Source organism: Polypterus senegalus, chromosome 3 (genome assembly GCF_016835505.1).
Source record: "Polypterus senegalus isolate Bchr_013 chromosome 3, ASM1683550v1, whole genome shotgun sequence".
Taxonomy (NCBI): domain Eukaryota; kingdom Metazoa; phylum Chordata; class Cladistia; order Polypteriformes; family Polypteridae; genus Polypterus; species Polypterus senegalus.
In genome coordinates this window covers 281,528,030-281,551,689 of record NC_053156.1, presented here as the reverse complement: position 1 = coordinate 281,551,689, position 23,660 = coordinate 281,528,030, and the positions used below count along the sequence as shown (strand labels likewise).

The window sequence follows — 23,660 nt, the reverse complement described above, 5'->3', positions numbered from 1 at the left end:
AAAAAAGGTAAAAAAAAACTGAAGGTAAAGACTGAATGTGGGAGTCAATCAACAGTAAAGACTGTCCAGGGCTGCACAAAATCACATTTTTGCCTTTCAGTCAAATCTTCGCCTAATTTGTCAGTAGTCTATTTTTATGATCACTGCAGTGGACTCAAAATTAAATTGCCAAGAAATATTTCACAAAGATTCAATTTTCTATGAATTTTACTGCAGAGGTCCATTTACTTGCAACACTTTTCTTTATATTTGCTTACTTGTTTCTTTTAGCAAGGAAGTGATTTGCACAGCACCGTAATAAATAAACTGCTAGTCTGTGGTACATGGTACCACGGTACCATTGCCGGTAATAATGCTTACTGTGAAGCCACCAAATAGGCAAATAGATTGTTAATGGAAACCCACAACTTTTCATCAGCAAGTATTAGCTTCTTCAGAATGCCTAATCAAGCAATCCTTATTTCATTTAAGACCTTTCATCAAAAAGCACTTTACAAAGCAGACAAACAGGACACACAAATCAAAGAGTTAAAACAATTCAGCAAAGTAAGCTTAAATGTAGCATACTGGCATTAATGGAACAGGAAAGCACACACTGCAGTGTGCATTTTTTTTTTTTTGTTCTCCAGGGACAAGTAGTAAAAGAAAACAATTCTAATGAAGCAGATCTCTTTATTGCAAGGATAGCCTGAAGACATTATAAATGCCCCTACTGGTCAGTACTTAGAATTTATATTGAGATTATTTGAATGCCCTAGGCTTGCTGGGATAGGCTCCAGTCTTTCCGAGATGCCACCCTGGAAAAGCAGGTTACAAGAATGGATGACTTGAGTGAATTCAGTCAATGTCTATGTATCCAGTATTAAACAACTACTGTACAAATGAAATGTGCTTACTTAAATGAGCAACTTTAGGGGAAGCTATCAAAAGAGAGGGCTGATAAGGAAATACCAGTACTTAAAAGGTGCCATGGTGGTTTATTTAAATCTGCTTGATCTGAAGATATATTTTTATCCGTTTCTGTTTTTGCTCCTCTACTCTGAAGCCAAACAAACAAGACTACATATTTTATATATTATACACACACACACACACCCATGCATTACATCTGAACACAGAATAAAACTGTCCTATCAGACATACCAAAAATTTCATAATGTGAAAATGATGCTACCCAAATTCTCTATGTTGTGCTGTCATGCTGACCTTTCAATATAAAATTAAAAGCAAACTTGGTCAGCTAGAAATTGTACTTGTTTTGCTGTGAGAAGTCAAGCAAAATGATACATTTTATTGGCTAACTAAAAAGATTACAATATGCAAGCTTTCGAGGCAACTTGGGTCCCTTCTTCAGGCAAGATGTAACCAATGAGGTGCCTCGTGAGCTTGCATCTTGTAATCTTTCTATTCAGCCAATAAAAGGTATCATTTTGCTTCACTTATCACTACATCCATAAGGGCTAACACAGTACAAAACCCTAGTACTACATTTGTTTGTCTGAAACTTTTTGGGAGTGGCATAATGTACTTTTAATGCATTTATAATGCTCTTCATATTTATATGAAATATACGCTTATCTTTAAATGTTTTTTTGCTCAGACCAAGCAGTAAATCAACAGCAAACCTTGCATATCTCCCAAAACGCCAACAGGAAATGCACATCAACGCAACCAGTTGGGAATGTAAGATTTCACAAGTGGGAACTCCGAAAGTTTCCTTAGCAGGCAAATGCAAAAGTAAGCAAAATGAAATATTTATTAAATAAAAGATGGAGGAGGGATGAACACATAAAAAGTAACCTAAAGCCAGAGTCACAATGCATGACTACTAATTGGAGGCAATGTTGAACTTGACAACTGCACTTGCCGATCTTGTTGCTCAAGTATGTCAAATAATAGGACTAGTAGTCACTACATGATTACAGGAGGACTTTCCAAAGTATTTTGAGCTCACCCCTTTTTATGACAGCCAAAAACATGTTGCCTGACTGCATTGGTGATTTACAAACGGTTTATTGGTATGGTGCGTTCAGCCACAGTCTCTGACCTTTTTAATTTTTTCCCCTTTCTTCTATTTTGTCATAGTACATAAAACAAGGGAAAAAAATTAGAAGTGCATCTATTCTGTTTGCAATGTCCAAAACATTTACTTCCCTGGTTTTCTTGTGGCTGCACGGCACGCATTGTACTTCCAGGTGAGCACTCAATGGTTGTGAACTCACACAAACACAGCCTGTACCTACAACTCAAGACAAAAAAAACAAACAAAACAGAACTATTTGATTTTGTTGGGATGAGATGCAGACTGGTCAGACTAACTCACTGGGGATGTCAAACTCCACAACTGTCACTGACGCACTAAGATTATGTAAACGATTTCTGAAACTGAAAATCACTAGAAAAATTGTGTAGTGTGAGAGGGTCTTAACAGAACAGAAATAAAACCCTACTATTCCTCTAAGCTTCACTACTAAGGTCTTAGGTTGCCACCTTTCTGGTTGGGGGGTTTACCCCATTGCCCTCCTCTGCAGTTGTGACCCGACATTTGCACGATAGACATATGCGCGCCGATTAAAACGCGCCATCAAAATCGCGCTGAGAAAATCGCGGAAGTTTCATTAAATATGAATTACTAGTTTAAAGCATATATAATAATGTTTATTTCAGAAGTCAATATCATGAGACGCGGCATGCCATCAGCACGGCACGCAGATAGTCCTTAAGATCACAATCTGCATATGTAGGAAGAATTGCAGCAAGGGCGTCCCACTCTCTTGGCCTCTCTCGATATTTTTGTCGGCGCGCATTTGTCGAAAACCAGTTAGCGGGTTTGTTATCGCTATTTTGTCCGTCACCGTTTTGTCGGGATGCATATGTCTATCGCTTTTGTCAGTGAACCCTCTATAGTAGTGTTACAATCACTCCTTTACTCACCTCAAGTATCTTTCCCTTTTTCTCTCTCTCAACCCTGGTTTCTCTTCTTCCAGCTGGTTGAGCCCTCATCACAAAATTACTTAACCAACTCTATACTTAACGCATCTCTGGAAATTATGTCTTTGCACACATCTCACTCAGTTTACTACTATCCAAATTCTAGAATAACATTTGGGATAAAAGTGTTCCCTAATTTTACTGCAAGACACCGGGGACACAGGGGAAGTGTATTTAAGACTGAAGCCAAAAAGCCCAGTATTACTCAAAGAGTTATGGAAATCTGGAATAAACTAAGAGACATGATGTTGAAGCAGAAACCTTGACAGTCACTTAAGAAGTCTACCGTATGGAAGACATATTGGAATAACTTAGCTATTAGCTAAACAAACACATTTTATGGACTGAGAACTTTCCTTTAACTCTTTTAGGGCCGAGTATTTTTTCCATAAAACACAGTTTTCTGAGAAAAACACAAAGTGACTGTTCCACACAGAAATCAACATAAAACATCTGTTGCTGCATGCTGTTGATGCCAGTTCAGCAGGAATGCTCGGCAGGCTGGTTGCCAGACTGTTTTCTTGTGGCAGGGCGGCAGCGACATTCACAGTGCCTCACAATTTGGTTTGTACCTTTTGTCATTGTAAGTGGCGTTCCTCCCAGGCGAACTTGCCATAGGCATAGGCTGGGGACCAACCAGATGATGCTGGTACCTCACATTCATTTTTGATCACTTGGAGTCCAATAAGTCAGGGTCCAGTTCAGTGAGAATATGCAAAACGTCATCCATGGAGTATTTTGATTCATGCATTCACTTCAGTTTCTCACCAGATCTCAATGCCATTTTTGCCATCGTTTGCTCCTCGCTCCTCACGCGAGCGCAGCGAATCTCGGTAAAAATAATGAGGCTAACTTTCCTTCTAGCAAAGAAGAGAGTCTAACTAAAACAGAACGGCGGGTTTTGTCACTGTTGACAAAAGTTGACATCCGCCCTGAAAGTGTTAATCTGTAAGACTTCTTATGTTTTTATAAATTGTCCCCACTAGGGATTGCGAGTTCGTAACAGGACGGAGAAAAGAGCACTGTCCATATGTCAGTCCTTTCCCAATTTACCGCAGTTGGGATAATCAGGCCATACAAGTTCCTGCTAGTGGCTACATGTAGCAACATCTTTTCTGTCCTCCCTGGAATCATACTTGGGCCTAGGTCACTTCCCTGTCACTGTTTCTCTTTTGCCTTACCCAATACAAACACAGGGTGTACGGTCTGCTAGGAGCCTGTATTCACACACTAGCAGGAGCAGAAGGTCTTATAAAGGACTCTATTCTTCCTTGTGCCACTCTGAAGATGCCCTTGCCTCTAGCAATATCTTGCCAGGAGGTATACACCTTTACAGCATTGCACACATGTATAAATAGACAAATGTGTGTTTACATATACATATTAGGTTTTATAATTGTAAATCTGTACAGAGCTTCAAATCTGTCCACTGCAGTAGGCTTCCATAAAATAAGCTGGAACTGTACTTGTAAAAGGAAATGAGACATCTTTCACTATATGGGGCTTGGGGGTTGAAAATATTCAGTCCAGTTGGGTGCCTTGTTTATTAACTCAGGGCAACTTCTCCAGCTGACTGTTAATCTGGATTAGGTTGAAGCAGAGGAGCATTTAAAGTGGGATCTCAGACAGTACATGGGGTGCCACGAGACACCAAGACCAGCTGGTCACATTCTTATCGCAAATATACAGAAATCTACACACTGCTCAGATTGAGAAGAAAACTTTGTACATCTATAGATCATTTTTTTTACGGTTGCTAACCAGTCTGCACACTTGAAACTCACCAAAGGTCAAGTGTTTGCCATTTGGCATTTTCCCCTTCCAGACACCAATGACAGGCTAATTACCAAGATAGATCAGAACAATTGTAGATGCGGGGGTGATGAGACTGTCAATGCTCCCCCATCACTACTGATTGCTAGCAGCTAATTTGCGCCCAATTCCCAGCAAGCTTCGCAGTCCTATACATCAGCATTCTGCTTGTGTCAATTAAGAGCAATCCCTGAATCCCAATGAGGTTGTCTCTAGAACAGCCCTTCCATCAGCATATAAACCGATGCAGGCTGTCTTTTTTTCTTTTTTTAAAAAAAGGACCCAGAACACCTTAGCATTCTCCAATAGGATGGAAAGGTTCAAGGCCGTGCGGTTTATGGGGGAAATCATTAAAGTCTACATTACACACTTCATAACAATTAGGTGTGATAATCCAGTGCAGCTCATAACATCAATAACTTTCAAAATGCCCATAACTGACACAAGATTACACCTTAGGACGAACCAAATTTAACACCACATTCACCTACACCTAATTTTGGTAAGAGTACCTCCTACAGCAGTGCGACCACCTTCTCTCAGCGGTCCTCCCAGGGTATGTAATACAAGGCTGGCAGTATGGCGTAGAGGTAGGTGATAGCTTTGGACCCCGAGGTTATGGATTCAAATGCTGCTGCTGACACTGTGATCATGAGCAAGTCGTTTCACCTGTCTTTACTCCAACTGGAAAAACAATTTTATCTCAAATGTCGCAAGTCGCCTTGGATAAACGCTTCAGCGAAAGAACTAATTAAAAAAAAATGTCAAAATGTTAAGTACCTTGCACAAAACTCAAAATACTGTACGCATCTACAAATACTTGAAACCACTACCCCCTTTCAATTACTTTATGAACCAGCATCTCCCACAGTGCTGTGTCGCGGAGAGACTGAGCTTAGGCAAGTAGCTGCGGGTAAAAAAATAAAAAAAAAAGAAAGATACATCAATTCAGGACGGAACGCCAGTCCACGTTATAATTAATTACAGTCACAGACGATCCGAACAGCAAGTCTCTGGCCTCTAGAATTACAAGAGAAAAATCCCACCACGAACACACATTATTAAAACATATGTAGCGCATTGTCGAAAACAGCCCCGCCCCCTGGCGGTCAATAACACACCCCCAAACCTTCAGTTACTCCGGCAAACCCCCGCCTATTAAGAGGTCAGACACACACACCCCCTAAATTCCACAGTCTCTCACCTGGTCTCAGTGTTTTTAGTCGTATGGGCTCTCGGAAGTGTCGAATTACCGCCAGCGTATCCCGGTTGGTCAGTCCGCTAACTGGGGTGCCATTAACCTCCAGCAACACGTCTCCGGGGCTTGGCGGTTTGCCCGAGTGGCAGCTGATCGCATCCTCCTTCATCTGGCCCAAGTAAGGGAACTCTCCGACCTCGGCTCCCCCTCGGATTTCCAGCAGGGAAGTGAGCTCAGCCCCACAGGACAGAAGCGCGCACTCCTGCACCTTGGTCGACCAATGCTTCTTCTTCTTCAGGGTTTTGGACATGGCTGGTTCGGACTCCACTCAGCTCTCAAGCAAAGCGACTCTGCGACATTATCTCCGTGCGGCAGGCTCAACGAGACAGGCAGTCCGGCGTTCAGTGGAACCGCATCACAAACAGACGGCTCGCCATGGCGTTTCGCGGCAGTGTGAGCGCAGACCCCTGCCACCACACCGCGTCAAAGTTCACCAGAGCGCCACACGCACCTGCGGGCAGCCCAGCCTCCCGCCTCGAAGGCCACGCGCATTCGGCCGCGCTTCTACGCCCAGTACAGATTCCAGAACTTCTCTGGTCAATTTCACCTTGTTGGCTCCGTTGGGCGTGAGAGGCGATTGAGGAGCATACCTACGGACCAATTAGATCGGGGGAGAGGCGGAGTACGCTTATTGTCAGCCAGTGAAGTGACAGGAAGGGGGCGGGCCTTCCGTGGTGAACGCTGCTGGACGAGTCTGTCAAGCCAGTGGTATATCGAGTGACTGAAACACTCCGGTTATGTTATCTTGTGCCCGGGATTCCGAGTAGGTTTCTGTCAGTTTCGCCACTGCTCGCGTCTGTTAGCCTGCTGAAAATACAGCTGGGCTTACGATGGCTCGCTGCCAGAGAGCGCATTTTTAAGCTTTTATTCATCGAGTAGGCAGAGCCCGTGTGGACAGACCGGCTCAGCCTGAAAGACTAAATTCCTCGCTGTTGCTACACGAGAATCCTTAGAGAAGACCAATTCTTCGCACACAATCTCGATTCCATTCCCTTCTAGCTGTACTACTTAAAATGATCGTGTACTTTTTTTTTTGTTTGTTTCGTTGTCTCTTGCCTGTAACGTCAGCGCTCGAGGGGCAGCAAGCAATGCAGTTAAAAAAAGAAGGCGGCGGGGGGGGGGCTTGGGCAAAAGAAATAAAACCACGAGGTGTTCGCTAAACGGAGACAATCACTACCGAAACCCAAGATAGGGTGAACATAGATTGCGCTACTATTGTTTATCGTATTCAGAAGCAGTGGAACCACGCTGAATCTTTTCTGCGTTTCGTTTCTTTGGAGCTGTATGATTAGCAACAGATCCCCCAGTCCCGGCCTGGCATTGTCCTTGTGTGTGTTTTTTTTTTTCAGTATTCTTTTGCATCTTAAACAAATACAGATTTGTCCAATTAGTAACTCTAAATTAATTTCTGTTTAAGTGAATTTGGGAGTGTAAATCAGTGCTTCTTAAATTCAATTATGGGAGGCCCACCCTGTGCCTTTAGAATTTCTTCCAATCCAGCATTCCTAATGATGCTGGACCTAGCCAGACTCCAACATCAGGCTGTTTCTCACAAGTCTGCACACAGCACAGCATGTGTGAGGAACTTAACGGACTTGGGTGAGACTGCTGATCCTAATGTGATATGAGAGACCTTCTATGACAAGACCCTGAGGGTTGTGTTGGTGTTACTAGTGTTCCTTGATGGTGATGTTTCATCTCGCTGGGCATTCTCAATATCAATGTGAGGATTCACAGTGCACAGCTTGATGGCAACTCCGGTCTTTCCCAGGAACTGAGAAGGATGGCTATGAGGACTCTGAAGGCAGAAAAGGAGGTGTTTGTTGGAGGAATCTGTGAGCAAGTGACACACCATCTATGATCTAGTGACCTACGTCCTGCTTGCAGAGGAACTGAAGCATTATACATATCCACATCTTTTACTTAGAATCGCAGGTAAGGCGGCTGATGGAATGGTCCTTACAGATGACACCGCAGCTATGACCCATTGGGATGGCTACTTTGTGTAGTTGTTTAAAGCTGATCCTCTGGCTAGGATGTTGGATATGTCTGGGTCGCCAGTTCTCCAATTATCTGTGAACCATCCAGTCTCACTGAGATTGCACAGGTGGTGAACCATCTGAGGATAAGGAAGGCTGCAGAAAGCCATGGTTTCAGGAGTGAACTTCTCCAGGGTGGTGGCAAGACTGCCCTCAGGGCATTGCAAGCAATCTTTGCTTCCATTTGAAAGACTGGTATCATCCCAACTGACTGGGAGACAGGACTTGTCCCTATCTGGAAAGGGAACTACAGGGGGACACAGCTGCTGTCAGTGCTGGGTAAGGTCCTTGCTAGGGTCATTTTCATTGGGATCCTTGATCACGTGCTTATCTACCAGCAACTGAAGCAATTTGGTATTATGCCCAAAAAGTCTACCATCGACTGCATCCTGGCACCGAGGGTTCTCATGGAGCACAAACATAAATATTTTCAGAGTTTCTTTGCAGCCTTTGTCAATCTTTGTAAATCGTTTGACTCAGTTGAATGAGCTGCCCTGTAAGACATCCTGAGACTTCGCCGGATCCCCTCAAAGTTGTTGGATATCATGGATGGCCTGTTCACTGGTACTGTGAGTGCTCTGCAGAGTGGAGGCAGAACCTCTGAGTTTTTCCCAGTTGATTCTGGGGTTTGTCAGGGGTGTGTTTTTGCTCCTACTCTGTTCAATGTTTGCATGGACTGGGTGTTGGGGAAGGTAGTGGGGTCCAGTGCCTGTGAGGCATCTGTTGGTGAAGCGAGATTCACTAATCTTGGCTTTACTGACAATGATTCACTAATCTTGGCTTTACTGACAATGTTGTGATCTTTGCGGAGTCAATGGAGGCTCTGATTGATATCTCTGCAAAAGGAAGAAGGTCCAAGTCTGTAGCGACCTAGTGCTCCCTTTCTTGCTATGTGGTTGTGAGACATGTTACAGCACTGTGGCCATGTGGCGCAATTCCCCAAAGGTGATCCTGCTTGCAGGATCCATACCTGAGAGGCTGGACCAAGCCAAGGGGATGCCCAAATAACACCTGCCTGCAGTAGATAATAGTCACTTCCAGAGGGTGGGGACTGGACCACATATCTGCCTGGGGGTTGCCAACCAGGATTCTGAGCTGTTTCATCATGTAGTGGGTACGGCAACTTTACCTCAATTTGATATCATTTACCTAGCCAGTCCTTTTCCATTACTACCCTTAGTAAAATGCAATGAGAAATGTATCTTGTATATAAACATCTACACGTGGAAGTGTGTCTGTCTGTCTGTCTGTCTGTCTGGCCCAGAAGTGTGAGGCTAAAGTATGAAGCTGAAAGAAAGTAACGCAGACACCAAAGTGAAACCACCAAGGAAAGACAAATGAGAGAGAAACTTGCATAGCCACTGATAGAAAAGGGAGGCGGGCACATCCGCAAAACAAAACCGCCAACTCTGCACTTCAATTTTTTTTCTGACAATTTCAGTAGTTTCTAGGAACCTAGGCTTTTAACAGGTAGTCTAAAATAAATTTAGAAATACAGTTGTGATAAAAATAAGTACACCCCATGGAATTCATAGAATTTTTCAGCACTTTTAAATAGGCAAACGAATAAAGGTGATCTACTTGAATTAAAAAAAAAAAAAAAACACAGAAAATTTGCCTCTTCAATCATTTATATAAAATATCAATAGATTCTTGAGAAAACCTAAGTCCACCCTTGGTTTCAGAATCTGCTATTTTCCTCTGTGGCAGAAATGGCATCTTATATACAAGTCGGGTCTTGAAACCTGAAAAATCGATCATAAAATCAGACCTCAACTTGTATACCCATTCAAAAATATGACACTTTTTTTTTTTTTACATCTTCTTGCCTCCTCCAATCTGGCATCAGTTTCTCAGACACGTCAAATTTTGTTGCAGCAGCACAGTTACCAATTTCTTTTGACAGTTTAATGACTTTTAATTTAAAACCAGCTTCATATTCTGCTCTGATCAAATGCTCCATCATAAATAAGAGATGCTCTTACGATAAAGGTGTGAGAGATACAAAAAACACAAATTAGTGCAAATGTCACTTCGGAATAGTTCAGGTATTACCATATGGTCACATAGGGACAATATATAGAAAAAAAGGCAGTGTGCTCCATGGTTGCTCTCTCAGGTGGGTATTAGCATATCATAATCTCTTGCACCAATAGCGTGAGTTTTTCGCATTCGACTTAAGACCGACATTATAAAATACCAGAAATTATACAGTAAAATCAAGTCCCGTCTTATCTGTGAGTATATACGGTAACTGCTCACCAATATTTGACATTCATTTGGTGAAACATTTGACAAACTTCTCCATGCAAAATGTGTTTTTTATGGATGTTCAATCTGCTTCTAAGCCCCTACAACAGTTCAGTGGGATTTAAATCCGGCTTTTGACTGGGACACTGTACTCTGGTCCTAATCTAGGTGGTTCACCGTGTGGTGGTTGTGGTAATGCGCCATCAGTGCATGCTCCCAATCTCTCCTCTCCAGTCCATTACCCTCAATTTCCTCTTTTTGAGCCATTGCTTGGTGATTTTGTTAGGGTGCTACATATCATTATTGTTTTCATTTTTTTTTCTTTAACCAGTTACCAAACAATAATGAATTGCAAAGCAATCCAAAAGATGATTAGCCTAACTAAGATTCTATTTGCAACTGTGTCTTTCATACAATATCTCAGTACATCTCATTAACTGCTTTTCATGGTAGGCGGTCATGGAGGCAGCCCAGACTTCCCTGTCACCAGCTACAGATTGCAGCTCTTCCAGGGGAATTCCCAAGCCAGCGAAGAGATATAACCACTCCAGCATGTTCTGAGTCTGCAGGGTCTCCACACACTGGGACGTGTCCGGAACAGCTTGGATGGGGGTTTGGTGTGCATCTTATATGACATACCAAAACCACTTCAGCTGTCCCTTCTTGATCTGGAGTAGCAGTGACTCTACTTTCACACTGTTCCAAATTACTGAGCATCTCACTCTATAATGGGCTCTATCAGCCCATTCACCCTGCAAAGAAATCTAATTTCTGCCATTGGTACTCAGGATAACATTCTTTTCAGTCATTACTCACAGCCATAGTTGAGGAAAGATATGTAGAGTGATCCCTAATCCAAGAGTTTTGTCCTTAAACTCCACTATCGATTTATAACCATGGACCTGTAGAGCACCAGCAGCACATCTGCAGCCACTCCAATCCACTTCATGTGTTCCCTGTTTCTGCCACTCATAAACAGTATCCTGAGATACTTGAACTCCTCCATTAAGGGCAGTTGTTCCCTATCCCCTTCACACACACACGCACCTTGAGAGAAGAATCTACTCTTTTCCAAGAGAGAGCCATGAACTCAGACCTTTAAGGAGCTGATCTTCACACAACCGCATCATGAATGTGTGCTGAAGATCACAGATAAGTCAAAGAGGACAGCAGCATTCTGCATAAAGTGATAATGCTACCCCTCACCTCCCCAAATGATCACTCTCTTATTCTCCACTGCATCTTAACATCCCATCAATGAAAACCACAATCAGGAATCATGACAAAACACAGGTTTGGAGTTCTACACCACAGTGAAAGAATCCGACTTAACTCGGACACAACTCTCACTTTATTCATATTGGAGAACAAATAGCATGCAAGAGCCACCCCACTACCCCATATTCCTGCAGCATCTCCCACGACACATGCCAAGGGACACAGTCCTAGGCTTTTTCCACATTTACAAAATTCATGTAGAATGGGTTATCACACTGCCATGCACCCTCCAGCAACTGTGCCAGGGAGAAGAGCTGGTCTTCTGTTCCACGGCCAAAACAGCATCCAGATTGTTACTCTCTTGCAATCTCTGTTTCAATAGTGAAAGTGAAGGTCTGAGAAATTTTATTTGTGATGGTTTGCAAAACATTTGAATAGACAGAAAGACAGACAGATAACTAGATAGAACTTTGTATGTCCCCTGAGGGAAATCTGGCTCTTTAAATATACAGTATAAGTAGGTAGTTCAGTAAGTAAGTAAATATACACTCAGAAAATTAATTGTGAGTATCTAGCATGGTAGAATAAGAACACTAACAAGCCACAGAATTAAACAAAGGGTTTCATTAACAGCTAAACAGAAAAATGATTGGAATGACAATGGTGGCCCACCAGGACTGTTTGAGATCCTTGAGTTAGCTCATTATAATTGGCTTGCATGTTTGCTTTAAACGCAGGCTGAAGACTTCTCACTTTAGTCTAGTATACCCTGACTAGAGCTACTGATTAGCTGTGCATGCTGCATTTCCATTTGTTAGTCATTTGTACAGAAATATAAGTACTACATTATTTTTAAACCATTGCTAACCCTCCTCTATTCTGTTTCTCACCTCGGTATCTGGATGTTGTACTTGGTGCCACTGCTCTCCTGTGTATAGAAAGTCATCTCAGATAAAGGGGTGTTGGAATCTTCACATGGAAAAATTCTTTTCAGATTGGAGGGAGGGCCAGCACAGACACCGCTATAGAAGACCCAGAAGCATGTATGCGGCTGAGGTCTGCAGGGTGGTGACTTTATTTTTGACTTTCTCTTTTACAATTTTAATCACCACCATTTTCATCTAGCTATAGTTCATCAATTAATTAATAAACAGATATTGTTGGTCTTCATTAAAGTTTAATCAGTCTCTGCCTTGTTCTCAGCATGTTTTAACAAGCCTGCATTTATGTGTACCAGTTCTGTATTTACTAATTACTATAATCTATACTTGTATTTTAACTCAGAATTGTTCACAACACTCTGTGCCAGCACACAGTGAAGAGTACTATACAAAAAATAAGTTGTCATTTAAGGTAAAAAAAAAAAAAAATGTATATGGAAAAAAAGTCAGTTAATTAGCAGCAGTACCTGGTTATTAATTAAGAAGGTGGCTGCAACAAAAACCTGCTGCCACTACAGCCCTCTAGGATCTGAGTTGGACACCCCTGCCCTACAGGTTTGGTTCTTGTCTTGTGCCCAATGCTACCAGTGGCTGGCCTCGAAACCCTGAACTTTAATACCGTATATACTTGCATTGAAGTTCTCCAGACGGATAAGTTGGGGCTTGATTTCATGTATAATTTCTAGTATTTTATAATGTCGGTCAAATAAGGAAAACTCACGCCATTGGTACAAGAGATTATGATATGCTAACGGCCACCTGAGAGAGAAACCACGGGGCATACGGGCTTTTTTTCTATGTGGGTACGGCAATGCGTTGTATCAGCGTTTGCTCCTAACCTCTCTCTCTCTCTTTCTATTGTGCCTGTGTGACCACACAGTAATACCCAAACTATTCCGAAGCAACGTTTGCACTGTTTTGTGTTTTTTGGAACTTACACCCTCATACATCTTTATCATAAGAGCATCCCTTATCTACGATGAAGCGTTCGATCAGAAGAAAATATTAAGCTGGTTTTAATTTAAAAGTTGTAGAAGTGGTGAAAGAAATTGGTAACCGTGCTGCTGCAACAAAATTCGATGTGTCTGAGAAACTGGTGGGAGATTGGAGGAGAGAGGCAAGAAGATGTAAAAAAAAAAATTAAGAGTCGTATTTTTGACTGGGCGTGTAAGTCGAAGTCTGATTATATGATCGATTTTTCAGGTTTCAAGACCCAGCTTATACTTGAGTATATACAGTAAGTGGTTTGTACGGTGGATGAACTTCGCAGAAATGTTCCTGGAGCCAACTGTGAAATACCTTAGGATGGATGGCTCCTGCTCTGTATGTGGAATCTGAAGCTGGTAATGACTCCCCAAGGTTGCGATGACTAAATAATTAAGGAATAATTACTAAATGGTTAGAGTCTGTATCATTCTCCAACTGTTAAGCCTGTATGTTTAAACAATTGCTCTATCTGGATTTGTTTTGTCCAAAGTTCTTTTTTTATGCATAATGGAGCAACGACTGTACTAATTAAAAGATAAATTCCAAGTACATCTTGACAGCAGGCAAAGCAGTTTAGAACATAAACTGTCAAAAACACTCAAGGCTAAGAAAACAGAAAAAAAAAAAAAAAACAAAACAAACAAAAAGCAGTTTATTCCTATTCAGTCTCCTTCACTTTTTCCACATGCAACCTTATGCTAAAATCATTTAAAGTCATTTTTTTGCTCATCATGCAAAAACATTAACTTCTACAGCACATTTTCATATAAAGTGCTTTACAAGAATTCAAAGAGAAAGTTGAATTCTGTTGAACAAGAAAAGAAACAACAAATAAGATTACGATCTTATAAACCATATCTATACATATAAAAGAGTGTACAATATCATGATGTCTCTAAAGAAGAGTCCAGTGATAAGGTCAGATGGCTGCAATTACAAAAACAAACAAAAAAAAAAGTCCAGTTAAGCTGGAGAAAATAAAATAAATAAAAACAAAATCTGCACGGGTTCCAAAGCCAAAAGACCACCCAGCTCTCACCTGGCATTCAATATTAAATACATTTTCATATGTGATTCCTCATTGTTTCCAGGCTTTGAAGTCTGTCTCGTGGACAGCACCCACCTTCATACTGGCATTACAGGTGGCTGCCCAGTGCCTTGGTTAGGTGGTGGCGGTGCAAAACACAACCACAGAATTTATTAAAATTAAAAAAGTGAAATATCCCATTGACACAAGTATTCTGACCCTTTTCTTTGATGCTTGTAATTTGGCTCATATGCGTCCCATTCTTATGATCATCAGAGATGTTTCTAAGCCTTGTTTGGAGTCCACCCATGGTTAATCGAATTGATTGGATGTGATTAGGAAAGGCACACATCTCTCTATTGAAGGTCCCACAGTTGAGTAACAAACAAGCCATTAAGTTGAAGGAACAGACCTTCAGAACTCAGAGATAGGATTGTGTTGGGACACTCCATAAAACTCTAATCCATCCATTTCCCAACTAACATAAATTAATCCACAGCCTCGAGGACACAGAGTCAAATTATGGAAGCAATGGGCACATGGCACAAACCAAAACTAGACATCAATATATATACCAAGTTACTTAAACCAATTAAAGTCATTAATGATCCAGATGTCCAGGCTCAACTGCCCACCAAGGCCTGGTCATTTTGGACTCTCAATCATCCCCTGTCTCTTATAGAGTCTCACTGCCACCCCCTGACCACCTAATAGCTCTTGGGTGATGAGCAAACTGGCACAAAATGGCTGCTATCACATCATCCAGAAGGGTGGTGCACAGTGGTTGTGCTTCAAGTGGCTCCCCATTTTCTGCGTAAAGCGCTCTGAGCAGTGAGAAGAGTGCTCTATAAATGTAAAGAATTATTATCATTAACTAATCTCGGCTTCTGTTGATGTTCATGATGATGGCATGATTAGAATATGGTGTGATGGAAACCAGTGCGTCAACGCCCAAACCCCAACACAAACAGACAAGCACAGTCCTGGATTCAAATAAAGGTTGGTTTATTAACCAGAATACCTCAAATATGTCACAACAAGCACAAAGCACTATAATTCTCTCTCCACCGCACTGCCCTTCTCTAGTCAAGTGTTGCCTCTCTACTTCCCAGCTGCGACTCGCCTGGATAAGGGAGTGCGATCCCTTTTATTACAAACCTGGTAGTACTTCCAGTGCCAGGGCAACTGCCCGATGGAAGCAGTTCCAGGTCACACGGAAATCCATTATAACAGGGAGCTTGTCTCCCTGCAGCGCCCTCTCGTGGCCCCCAGTGACTTCAGAAAGTCTGCTCTGCCAGACTACATCTCCTGGCATTGCTGGTTTCCTACTGGGAACCGACATCCGGGGTTGCTGCCATCTAGCGTGCTGGGGGAATAAAAAGCCTTCAACGACGTCTTTCTTTCTCAGTGGGCTGTCTGTCCATCCCATTTTGGTCCTTGCTTCCAGGTCTGATCCCTTCTTCCTCCCCGGCTGGGATGCTTATCTGCCTATTAGGAGTCTCCCGTCCAGGTAAGGAAGCATCTCCTCTCCTGGCTGGGATGCCTGTCCAGCCTATGTGGCATCTAGAATGGCTAAAACCCAAGTCTTTGGCTACTCTGGCTTTCCTCCTACATTCAGAAGATGTATATGCATAGTCCCCTGGATGCTCTAAATTGTCTTAGCAGGAACTGAAGATATGGGGTCTTTGCTTTTGGGTTGAGTTACCCAGAGATTTTTGTTTTAACCACAAGATGTACTGGATATACAAAGTAGGACAATGTAAATTTAGAAGAGGAAACTTGGTGTCTCTGGTCCCTTGCAGATGGCGCATCGTGAGCAGCTGACAAACGTTAAGTTCAGTGTACAATGCGGTAAACCCTTTACTGAGACTAAAGAAGCAAAGGGTAATGATAGCATTCCAAGGACACAAGTGATTTTAAAAACTGGCTTGTATCAGGGTGACAGAACTCATTTATCGAGACCTCCGATTGGGAAAATAAACAGACAATCATTTGCCTAGAGGAAGAGATCAGACAAGATCACTCGCATTGGTTTTATCATGCTTTACACCAAACGTCATATTTATCTTACACTTACAATGTGATACACAATCACACTGACAATGTTCTTCTGCTCTGCTGCACACAATTCATCCATTCTGCAATCCACTGGTTGACGCTGACCCTGCTCTCCATGCATTTCACTGTGCGGCTTGTTTGTGACAGAAGCACTAAATTGTTGTTTGGTATACAATTCTGGACTTCTCTGCTAACATCTCACAGCTGTTTGCACTGTCATAGTATGGGTCTTTACTATTCAGTAGGCAAAATCTATTTCTTTTATTTGTACTTTATATTTATTAATCCAATGGTTCTAAGCTCACTTAAGGGGAGCACACACAGTATGGCTGAAGATTTTTGCTCAGACGAACTTCTGTTTTTAATTGGACTCCTACCCTAATTAAGCCAACTGTTATTTCTCAGTTTCTACATTTTTGTAGTTAGTGTAAAAATTACAAAACTAAATGTCATACATTTCTATTAGATCATACAGATTTAGATAATAGTGTTTTTAGCTTGTTTTTATAAGATCACCACAATTTTTCTTTCTGCTTTTTCTATTATTTAATCCATTATTTACTAATGAGCACATTAGTGGGCCTGACACTGAAATGTTTGGTGCCATTCTGGGTCATCTGCCCATGGGTCTGTTCTGCTCATTAATGTTCATTATCAGGATACAATTAAGACAGCAAAGTGAGTGGGGATCCACTTCAACTATGACTAATCAGAATCAGAATCCGATTTATTGGCCAAGTATACACACATACAAGGAATATGACTTCAGTTCTGGTGACTCACCCAATTAATTAAAGGTGAGTAATTAAAAAAACAAGACAGAGAATGTAAATAAACTTGACAGATAGATAGATAGATTCAGTGGTGTGAAAAACTATTTGCCCCCTTCCTGATTTCTTATTCTTTTGCATGTTTGTCACACAAAATGTTTCTGATCATCAAACACATTTAACCATTAGTCAAATATAACACAAGTAAACACAAAATGCAGTTTTTAAATGATGGTTTTTATTATTTAGGAGAAAAAATCCAAACCTACATGGCCCTGTGTGAAAAGTAATTGCCCCCTTGTTAAAAAATAACCTAACTGTGGTGTATCACACCTGAGTTCAATTTCCGTAGCCACCCCCAGGCCTGATTACTGCCACACCTGTTTCAATCAAGAAATCACTTAAATAGGAGCTGCCTGACACAGAGAAGTAGACCAAAAGCACCTCAAAAGCTAGACATCATGCCAAGATCCAAAGAAATTCAGGAACAAATGAGAACAGAAGTAATTGAGATCTATCAGTCTGGTAAAGGTTATAAAACCATTTCTAAAGCTTTGGGACTCCAGCGAACCAAAGTGAGAGCCATTATCCACAAATGGCAAAAACATGGAACAGTGGTGAACCTTCCCAGGAGTGGCCGGCCGACCAAAATTACCCCAAGAGCGCAGAGACGACTCATCCGAGAGGTCACAAAAGACCCCAGGACAACGTCTAAAGAACTGCAGGCCTCACTTGCCTCAATTAAGGTCAGTGTTCACAACTCCACCATAAGAAAGAGACTGGCAAAACGGCCTGCATGGCAGATTTCCAAGACGCAAACCACTGTTAAGCAAAAGAACATTAGGGCTCGTCTCAATTTTGCTAAGAAACATCTCAATGATTGCCCAGACTTTTGGGAAAATACCTTGTGGACTGATGAGACAAAAGTTGAACTTTTTGGAAGGCAAATGTCCGTTACATCTGGCGTAAAAGGAACACAGCATTTCAGAAAAAGAACATCATACCAACAGTAAAATATGGTGGTGGTAGTGTGATGGTCTGGGGTTGTTTTGCTGCTTCAGGACCTGGAAGGCTTGCTGTGATAGATGGAACCATGAATTCTACTGTCTACCAAAAATCCTGAAGGAGAATGTCCGGCCATCTGTTCGTCAACTCAAGCTGAAGCGATCTTGGGTGCTGCAACAGGACAATGACCCAAAACACACCAGCAAATCCACCTCTGAATGGCTGAAGAAAAACAAAATGAAGACTTTGGAGTGGCCTAGTTAAAGTCCTGACCTGAATCCAATTGAGATGCTATGGCATGACCTTAAAAAGGTGGTTCATGCTAGAAAACCCTGAAATAAAGCTGAATTACAACAATTCTGCAAAGATGAGTGGTCCAAAATTCCTCCAGAGCGCTGTAAAAGACTCATTGCAAGTTATTGCAAACGCTTGATTGCAGTTATTGCTGCTAAGGGTGGCCCAACCAGTTATTAGGTTCAGGGGGCAATTACTTTTTCACACAGGGCCATGTAGGTTTGGATTTTTTTTTCTCCCTAAATAATAAAACCATCATTTAAAAACTGCATTTTGTGTTTACTTGTGTTATATTTGACTAATGGTTAAATGTGTTTGATGATCAGAAACATTTTGTGTGACAAACATGCAAAAGAATAAGAAATCAGGAAGGGGGCAAATAGTTTTTCACACCACTGTAGATAGATAGATACTTTATTAATCCCAAAGGGAAATTCACATACTCCAGCAGCGGCATACTGATAAAGAACAATATTAAATTAAAGAGTGATAACAATGAAGGTATAAAAGACAGACAATAATTTTGTATAATATTAACGTTTAACCACTGGGTGGAATTGAAGAGTCACATAGTGTGGGGGAGGAACAATCTCCTCAGCCAGTCAGTGGAGCAGGACAGTGACAGCAGTTTGTCGCTGAAGCTGCTCCTCTGTGTGGAGATGATCCTGTTCAGGGGATTTTCCATGATTGACAGGAGCCTGCTCAGTGCCTGTCGCTCTGCCACGGATGTCAAACTGTCCATCTTCGTGTCTACAATAGAGCCTGCCTTCCTCACCAGTTTGTCCAGGCGTGAGGCGTCCCTCTTCTTTATGCTGCCTCCCCAGCACACCACTGCATAGAAGAGGGCACTCGCTACAACTGTCTGATAGAACATCTGCACCATCTTATTATCTTACCATGTTGAAGGACGCCAGCCTTCTAAGGAAGTATAGTCGGCTCTATCCTTTCTTACACAGAACATCGGTATTGGCAGCCCAGTCCAATTTATCATCCAGCTGCACTCCCAGGTATTTATAGATCTGCACCCTCTTATTATCATTGGTTTAGTTTTTATCATAAGTTGCTGCACATGGTAAGGTCCAAAAATGGCCCAACAAGAGTTTTATTTTGCATCTAGAGGGCCAAAAGTAGGCGGGTTACCAAAAAAACTGAAGTCCTGCATAACTAGACATTAAGACAGGTAAAACCATACATCATGCAGTATTTGGGGATTTTCTCATACTGGTGAGAAAGGAGTTACTGAACTAAGTGATTTCCATACATTCATAAATAATTCTTAAGAATTTGGTACACATTTTATCATAAGGGTGTAAATTTCTGTATAAAATATGATCCAAAAATGGCCTACAAATTAGTTTTTCACATCTCGAGGAAACCCAGAAAACTCAACATTTTGCATAACTAGACATCAAGACATACTGAGTGGTATATCATATGTTGGGTTTTTCTCATAAAGGAGAGAAATCACTGAAGTGATTTCACAGCGTTCATAAGCAATTCTTATGAACATAATATTTTTAAATTTATGACCTGTAAACTTTGTGGCTAGTTGTCTATAAAAATGTTGACAATTATAGGTCTCAAGTTTCTAAGAAAGGTACAATAGCATGGGAAAGTTGCTATTTAAAAAAATGCATTATTATTATTATTATTATTATTATGGGGGGCACGGTGGGACAGTGGTAGCGTTGCTGCCTCGCAGTTAGGAGACCCAGATTCGCTTCCCAGGTCCTCCCTGCGTGAAGTTTGCATGTTCTCACCATGTCTGCTTGGGTTTCCTTCGGGCACTCTGGTTTCCTCCAACAGTCCAAAGACATGCAGGGTTAGGTGCATTGGTGATTCTAAATTGTCCCTAGTGTGCACCCTGCCCAGGGTTTGTTTCCTGCCTTGCACCCTATGCTGGCTGGGATTGGCTCCAGCAGACCCACATGACCCTGTGTTAGGATATAGCGGGTTGGATAATGGATGGATGGATTATTATAATTATTACTGTACAGCAAGTTGTATTTTGTCCTTGATTATTTAATTGGGTCATATATAGGAGTTAAAAAATACAAATAGAAAAAAAAAAACAGCGGTGTTCTGTTCTCCTCTCAATGATGGTCAAATCACTAATGAATTCAGTACATCATAGGTGGTCATTTTTATTATTTTCCCACGACTCCCTCTGCTCTTACTTATAATGTAGTAGAGTGTGTTTTATGTGTTTAATACACAGTTCTGTTTTTCTGCCAAACACACAAATCTTAAAAGTACCCAAGAAAAATCTCCAACAATGTTCTTGTTTTTAACTTTTGGACTGATGCAGTAAACATCCAAATAGGGAATGGATTTAATTGAACTAGGTAGATTTTTCCCCTGCCGGCCTTGTTTTTCTCCCACATCCCAATGGTATGCAGATTAAATTAAAAGGTGATTTCAAATTAGGTCTGGTGTGTGCCAGTGTACCCAACAAAGTCCCTGTGCCAATTGCTACTAGGACAGGCTTTGGTTCCCTGTGACCCTGAAACTTGGCAAGTGGATTCGAACATGAATTGATAAATGGAATAATCCAGTCAAAGGCCAGTTTTTGTCTCCGGAGATTGGCTGGGGCAGAACCGTTTACCTAGCCATGGTCCCCAAGGCAAAGTGTAAAATAACACACTATAACTCACTTTAATTTAAATAGTCATTGTTATTTTTTTGTCTGTTTGTTACTGGACTGACAACTGTTGGTTCCTGCCGTTCATATAATACTGCTAACATAGGCTCTGGCTTATTAAACAAAGCTAGTTGGATGGACAGATGGGTTTTCTTTTTTTCTGCACTATTTGATCTCTTTCTTTGCACTTAATACTATGAACTGCTTGTCACATTTATTATTATTGTGTGTGGTTTTACTGTAATGCTTACATTTATTACTCTTATGCTTTTTTCCCCTCAAAGGTATTTAACATGGTGACCTTTTCTTTGAATTTGCACAGTAATATTCTTGCTGAATTTAAAATACACTTTATAACAGCAATCACTACAAAAGGAACTATATATAACATAACATTCTCAAACCTGCTTAATATAATTTAGGCTGTTGGGGATCAGAGCCTCTCCTAGCAGCATCACCTGCAAGGCAGGACACAACCCTGCACAGTGTCAGTTTCTTGAAGGATTCAGTCCTGCACATACCCACACTCACAGTATGGGCCAGTTTAGACCATCCATCCATTTTCTTAAACCTCCTTTTTCCAAATCAGGATGGTGCAAAGCTGAAATGTTCTGTTGGTATTGAGCGCAAGGCAGAAACAAGCATTAATTGGAGTGCTAGTTTTATAGATGTTATGCATAATAGTATTTCCCAACTTTTTTCACATGCCAGTGGTTTGCAGCCCACCCTGTTCCCCCTCTGTGAATTTAGCACAATCATCAAACTTGTCTCAAGCGATTATCAATGCTTTTTCTACTTGGTGACTTGAGCACGATCGTCAAAGCAGGGGTTGAGGCGGTCCTTCAGGAGTGGCCACAATCCACCTGCGATTCTGCTGCTGTGAATCAAGTACGATCATCCGGGACCAACCACGGCCCACAGGTCAGGAAATGCTGATACAAAACATTCTCAGGCCTGTTTAACCCGCTCAGCATCTTTGAGTCAAATTACCTGTTTTTGTGTTTAAAACTAGTAAAAGCGCCTTAAATTTAATCTCTTCAGGATAAAGTTTTGGGAACAGTTTCTACATTTCCCCAAAATAATAAAAAGTTTAAAAAAAAATGGTTAAATGACTCAGAATTTGTACAGATAAAAAAAAAAATGTTACCTTGCCGCATCATTCAAGCTCAGAAATATGACAGCTTTTACTAAAGTGCCTTAACATTACAAAAAGCAAAACATTTTCCGAATGTTACATATTTGTATAGCTGCTGCACATTTTAAACAGTTGGGTCACTTCTGACGCACCATATACTTTAGCAGATGTCACTCTTCATTTAGGGCGGTTTATTTGTTCACAATCCATAAAATCATCCTAAATGACATCTTTTCAACTCAGGAATGTAAAGGGTTTTACTAATGTGACCTAACTTAACAAAAAGCAAAACATTTTCCAAATTTCATTATTTTTGCATTGCTGCTACACATTTTGAACACTGCCACATCCTTTGTGTCACTCAGTTTTGTCCCATTATTGACTTTAATGGACCTCCCAATAGATTAAAGGCTCGTTGCTTGTTCACAACCCATAAAACCATCCTAACTGTCATTTGTTCTAAAACTTTTTTTTATTCAGTATGATAGGTTTGTGCTGAAAAATTTGATGTCAAGGCACCTAAACTTAGTCATTAAAAATGGATCAAGAAAGACCCAGAAGGTTTAATATAATTGTAGAGAACTAGTAAACAGTGGGGTGTGCCAGCACTTGAACACACTGAGAGGGTTAATCAAGTTCACAGTCAAGGGGGTCAGACTTTATCCTAGTATCTACTGCAATTCATATTCATGTGCCTACCTACATGCAGACTTACGTGGTCCAGGTTTGAGTCACCTATTAGGCTAAGCTTCAGGACATTAGGGACACACAGAAGAACCCACATAATCATGGTAAGAACATACAAACTCCACAGAGGCAAGGATTTGAACTTGGAATGTTGGAATCATGAAGAAACTGTACTACCATGTTGCCCTCACTTCTGTACAAAAAAGAAAAACAAAAACTGTCACATGGCTGGAATGCATTAAGTTGTTCAAAACCAGTGTATTTTTGTAAAGTATGGTAAACAGAGAATGAATGTTCACCTTTCCCCATTAAAGTCTACCTATGGCAGTTAACAAGAAAGGTGGATCATTGCTGTACTGAAGAATTTTCAAATTGCTATTAACAATAAATGTTCTAAAGAGTTGTACGGTCATGCAAACTTGACATTTTTGGACCAGTGTTCTAGTATTGAGTGCAGAGGTGAGAAGGAATCATCACTAAAATATCTTCAGTTGAACTTAAGGCTTTGTCACATTACATGACTTTTCAAGCAATTTTTCAGTTGTAG

General features: G+C 41.2%; 1 protein-coding gene across 5 annotated transcripts in view; it reads right to left on the bottom strand.

The window, feature by feature from the left end:
* The window catches only part of magi3a (membrane associated guanylate kinase, WW and PDZ domain containing 3a), a 109,840-nt gene extending 102,982 nt beyond the window's left edge, over positions 1-6,858 (bottom strand). For 2 of the 5 annotated variants that reach the window (XM_039749303.1, XM_039749306.1), the window contains exon 1: positions 6,008-6,841. In XM_039749303.1, coding sequence (XP_039605237.1) covers positions 6,008-6,311 — 304 coding nt within the window. In that variant the 5' untranslated portion in view covers positions 6,312-6,841. Of the gene's footprint in view, positions 1-6,007 lie in introns of all 5 variants that reach the window. The other 3 variants (XM_039749305.1, XM_039749307.1, XM_039749308.1) reach the window with 2 other exon arrangements.
* Between the last annotated feature and the right edge of the window lie 16,802 nt (positions 6,859-23,660).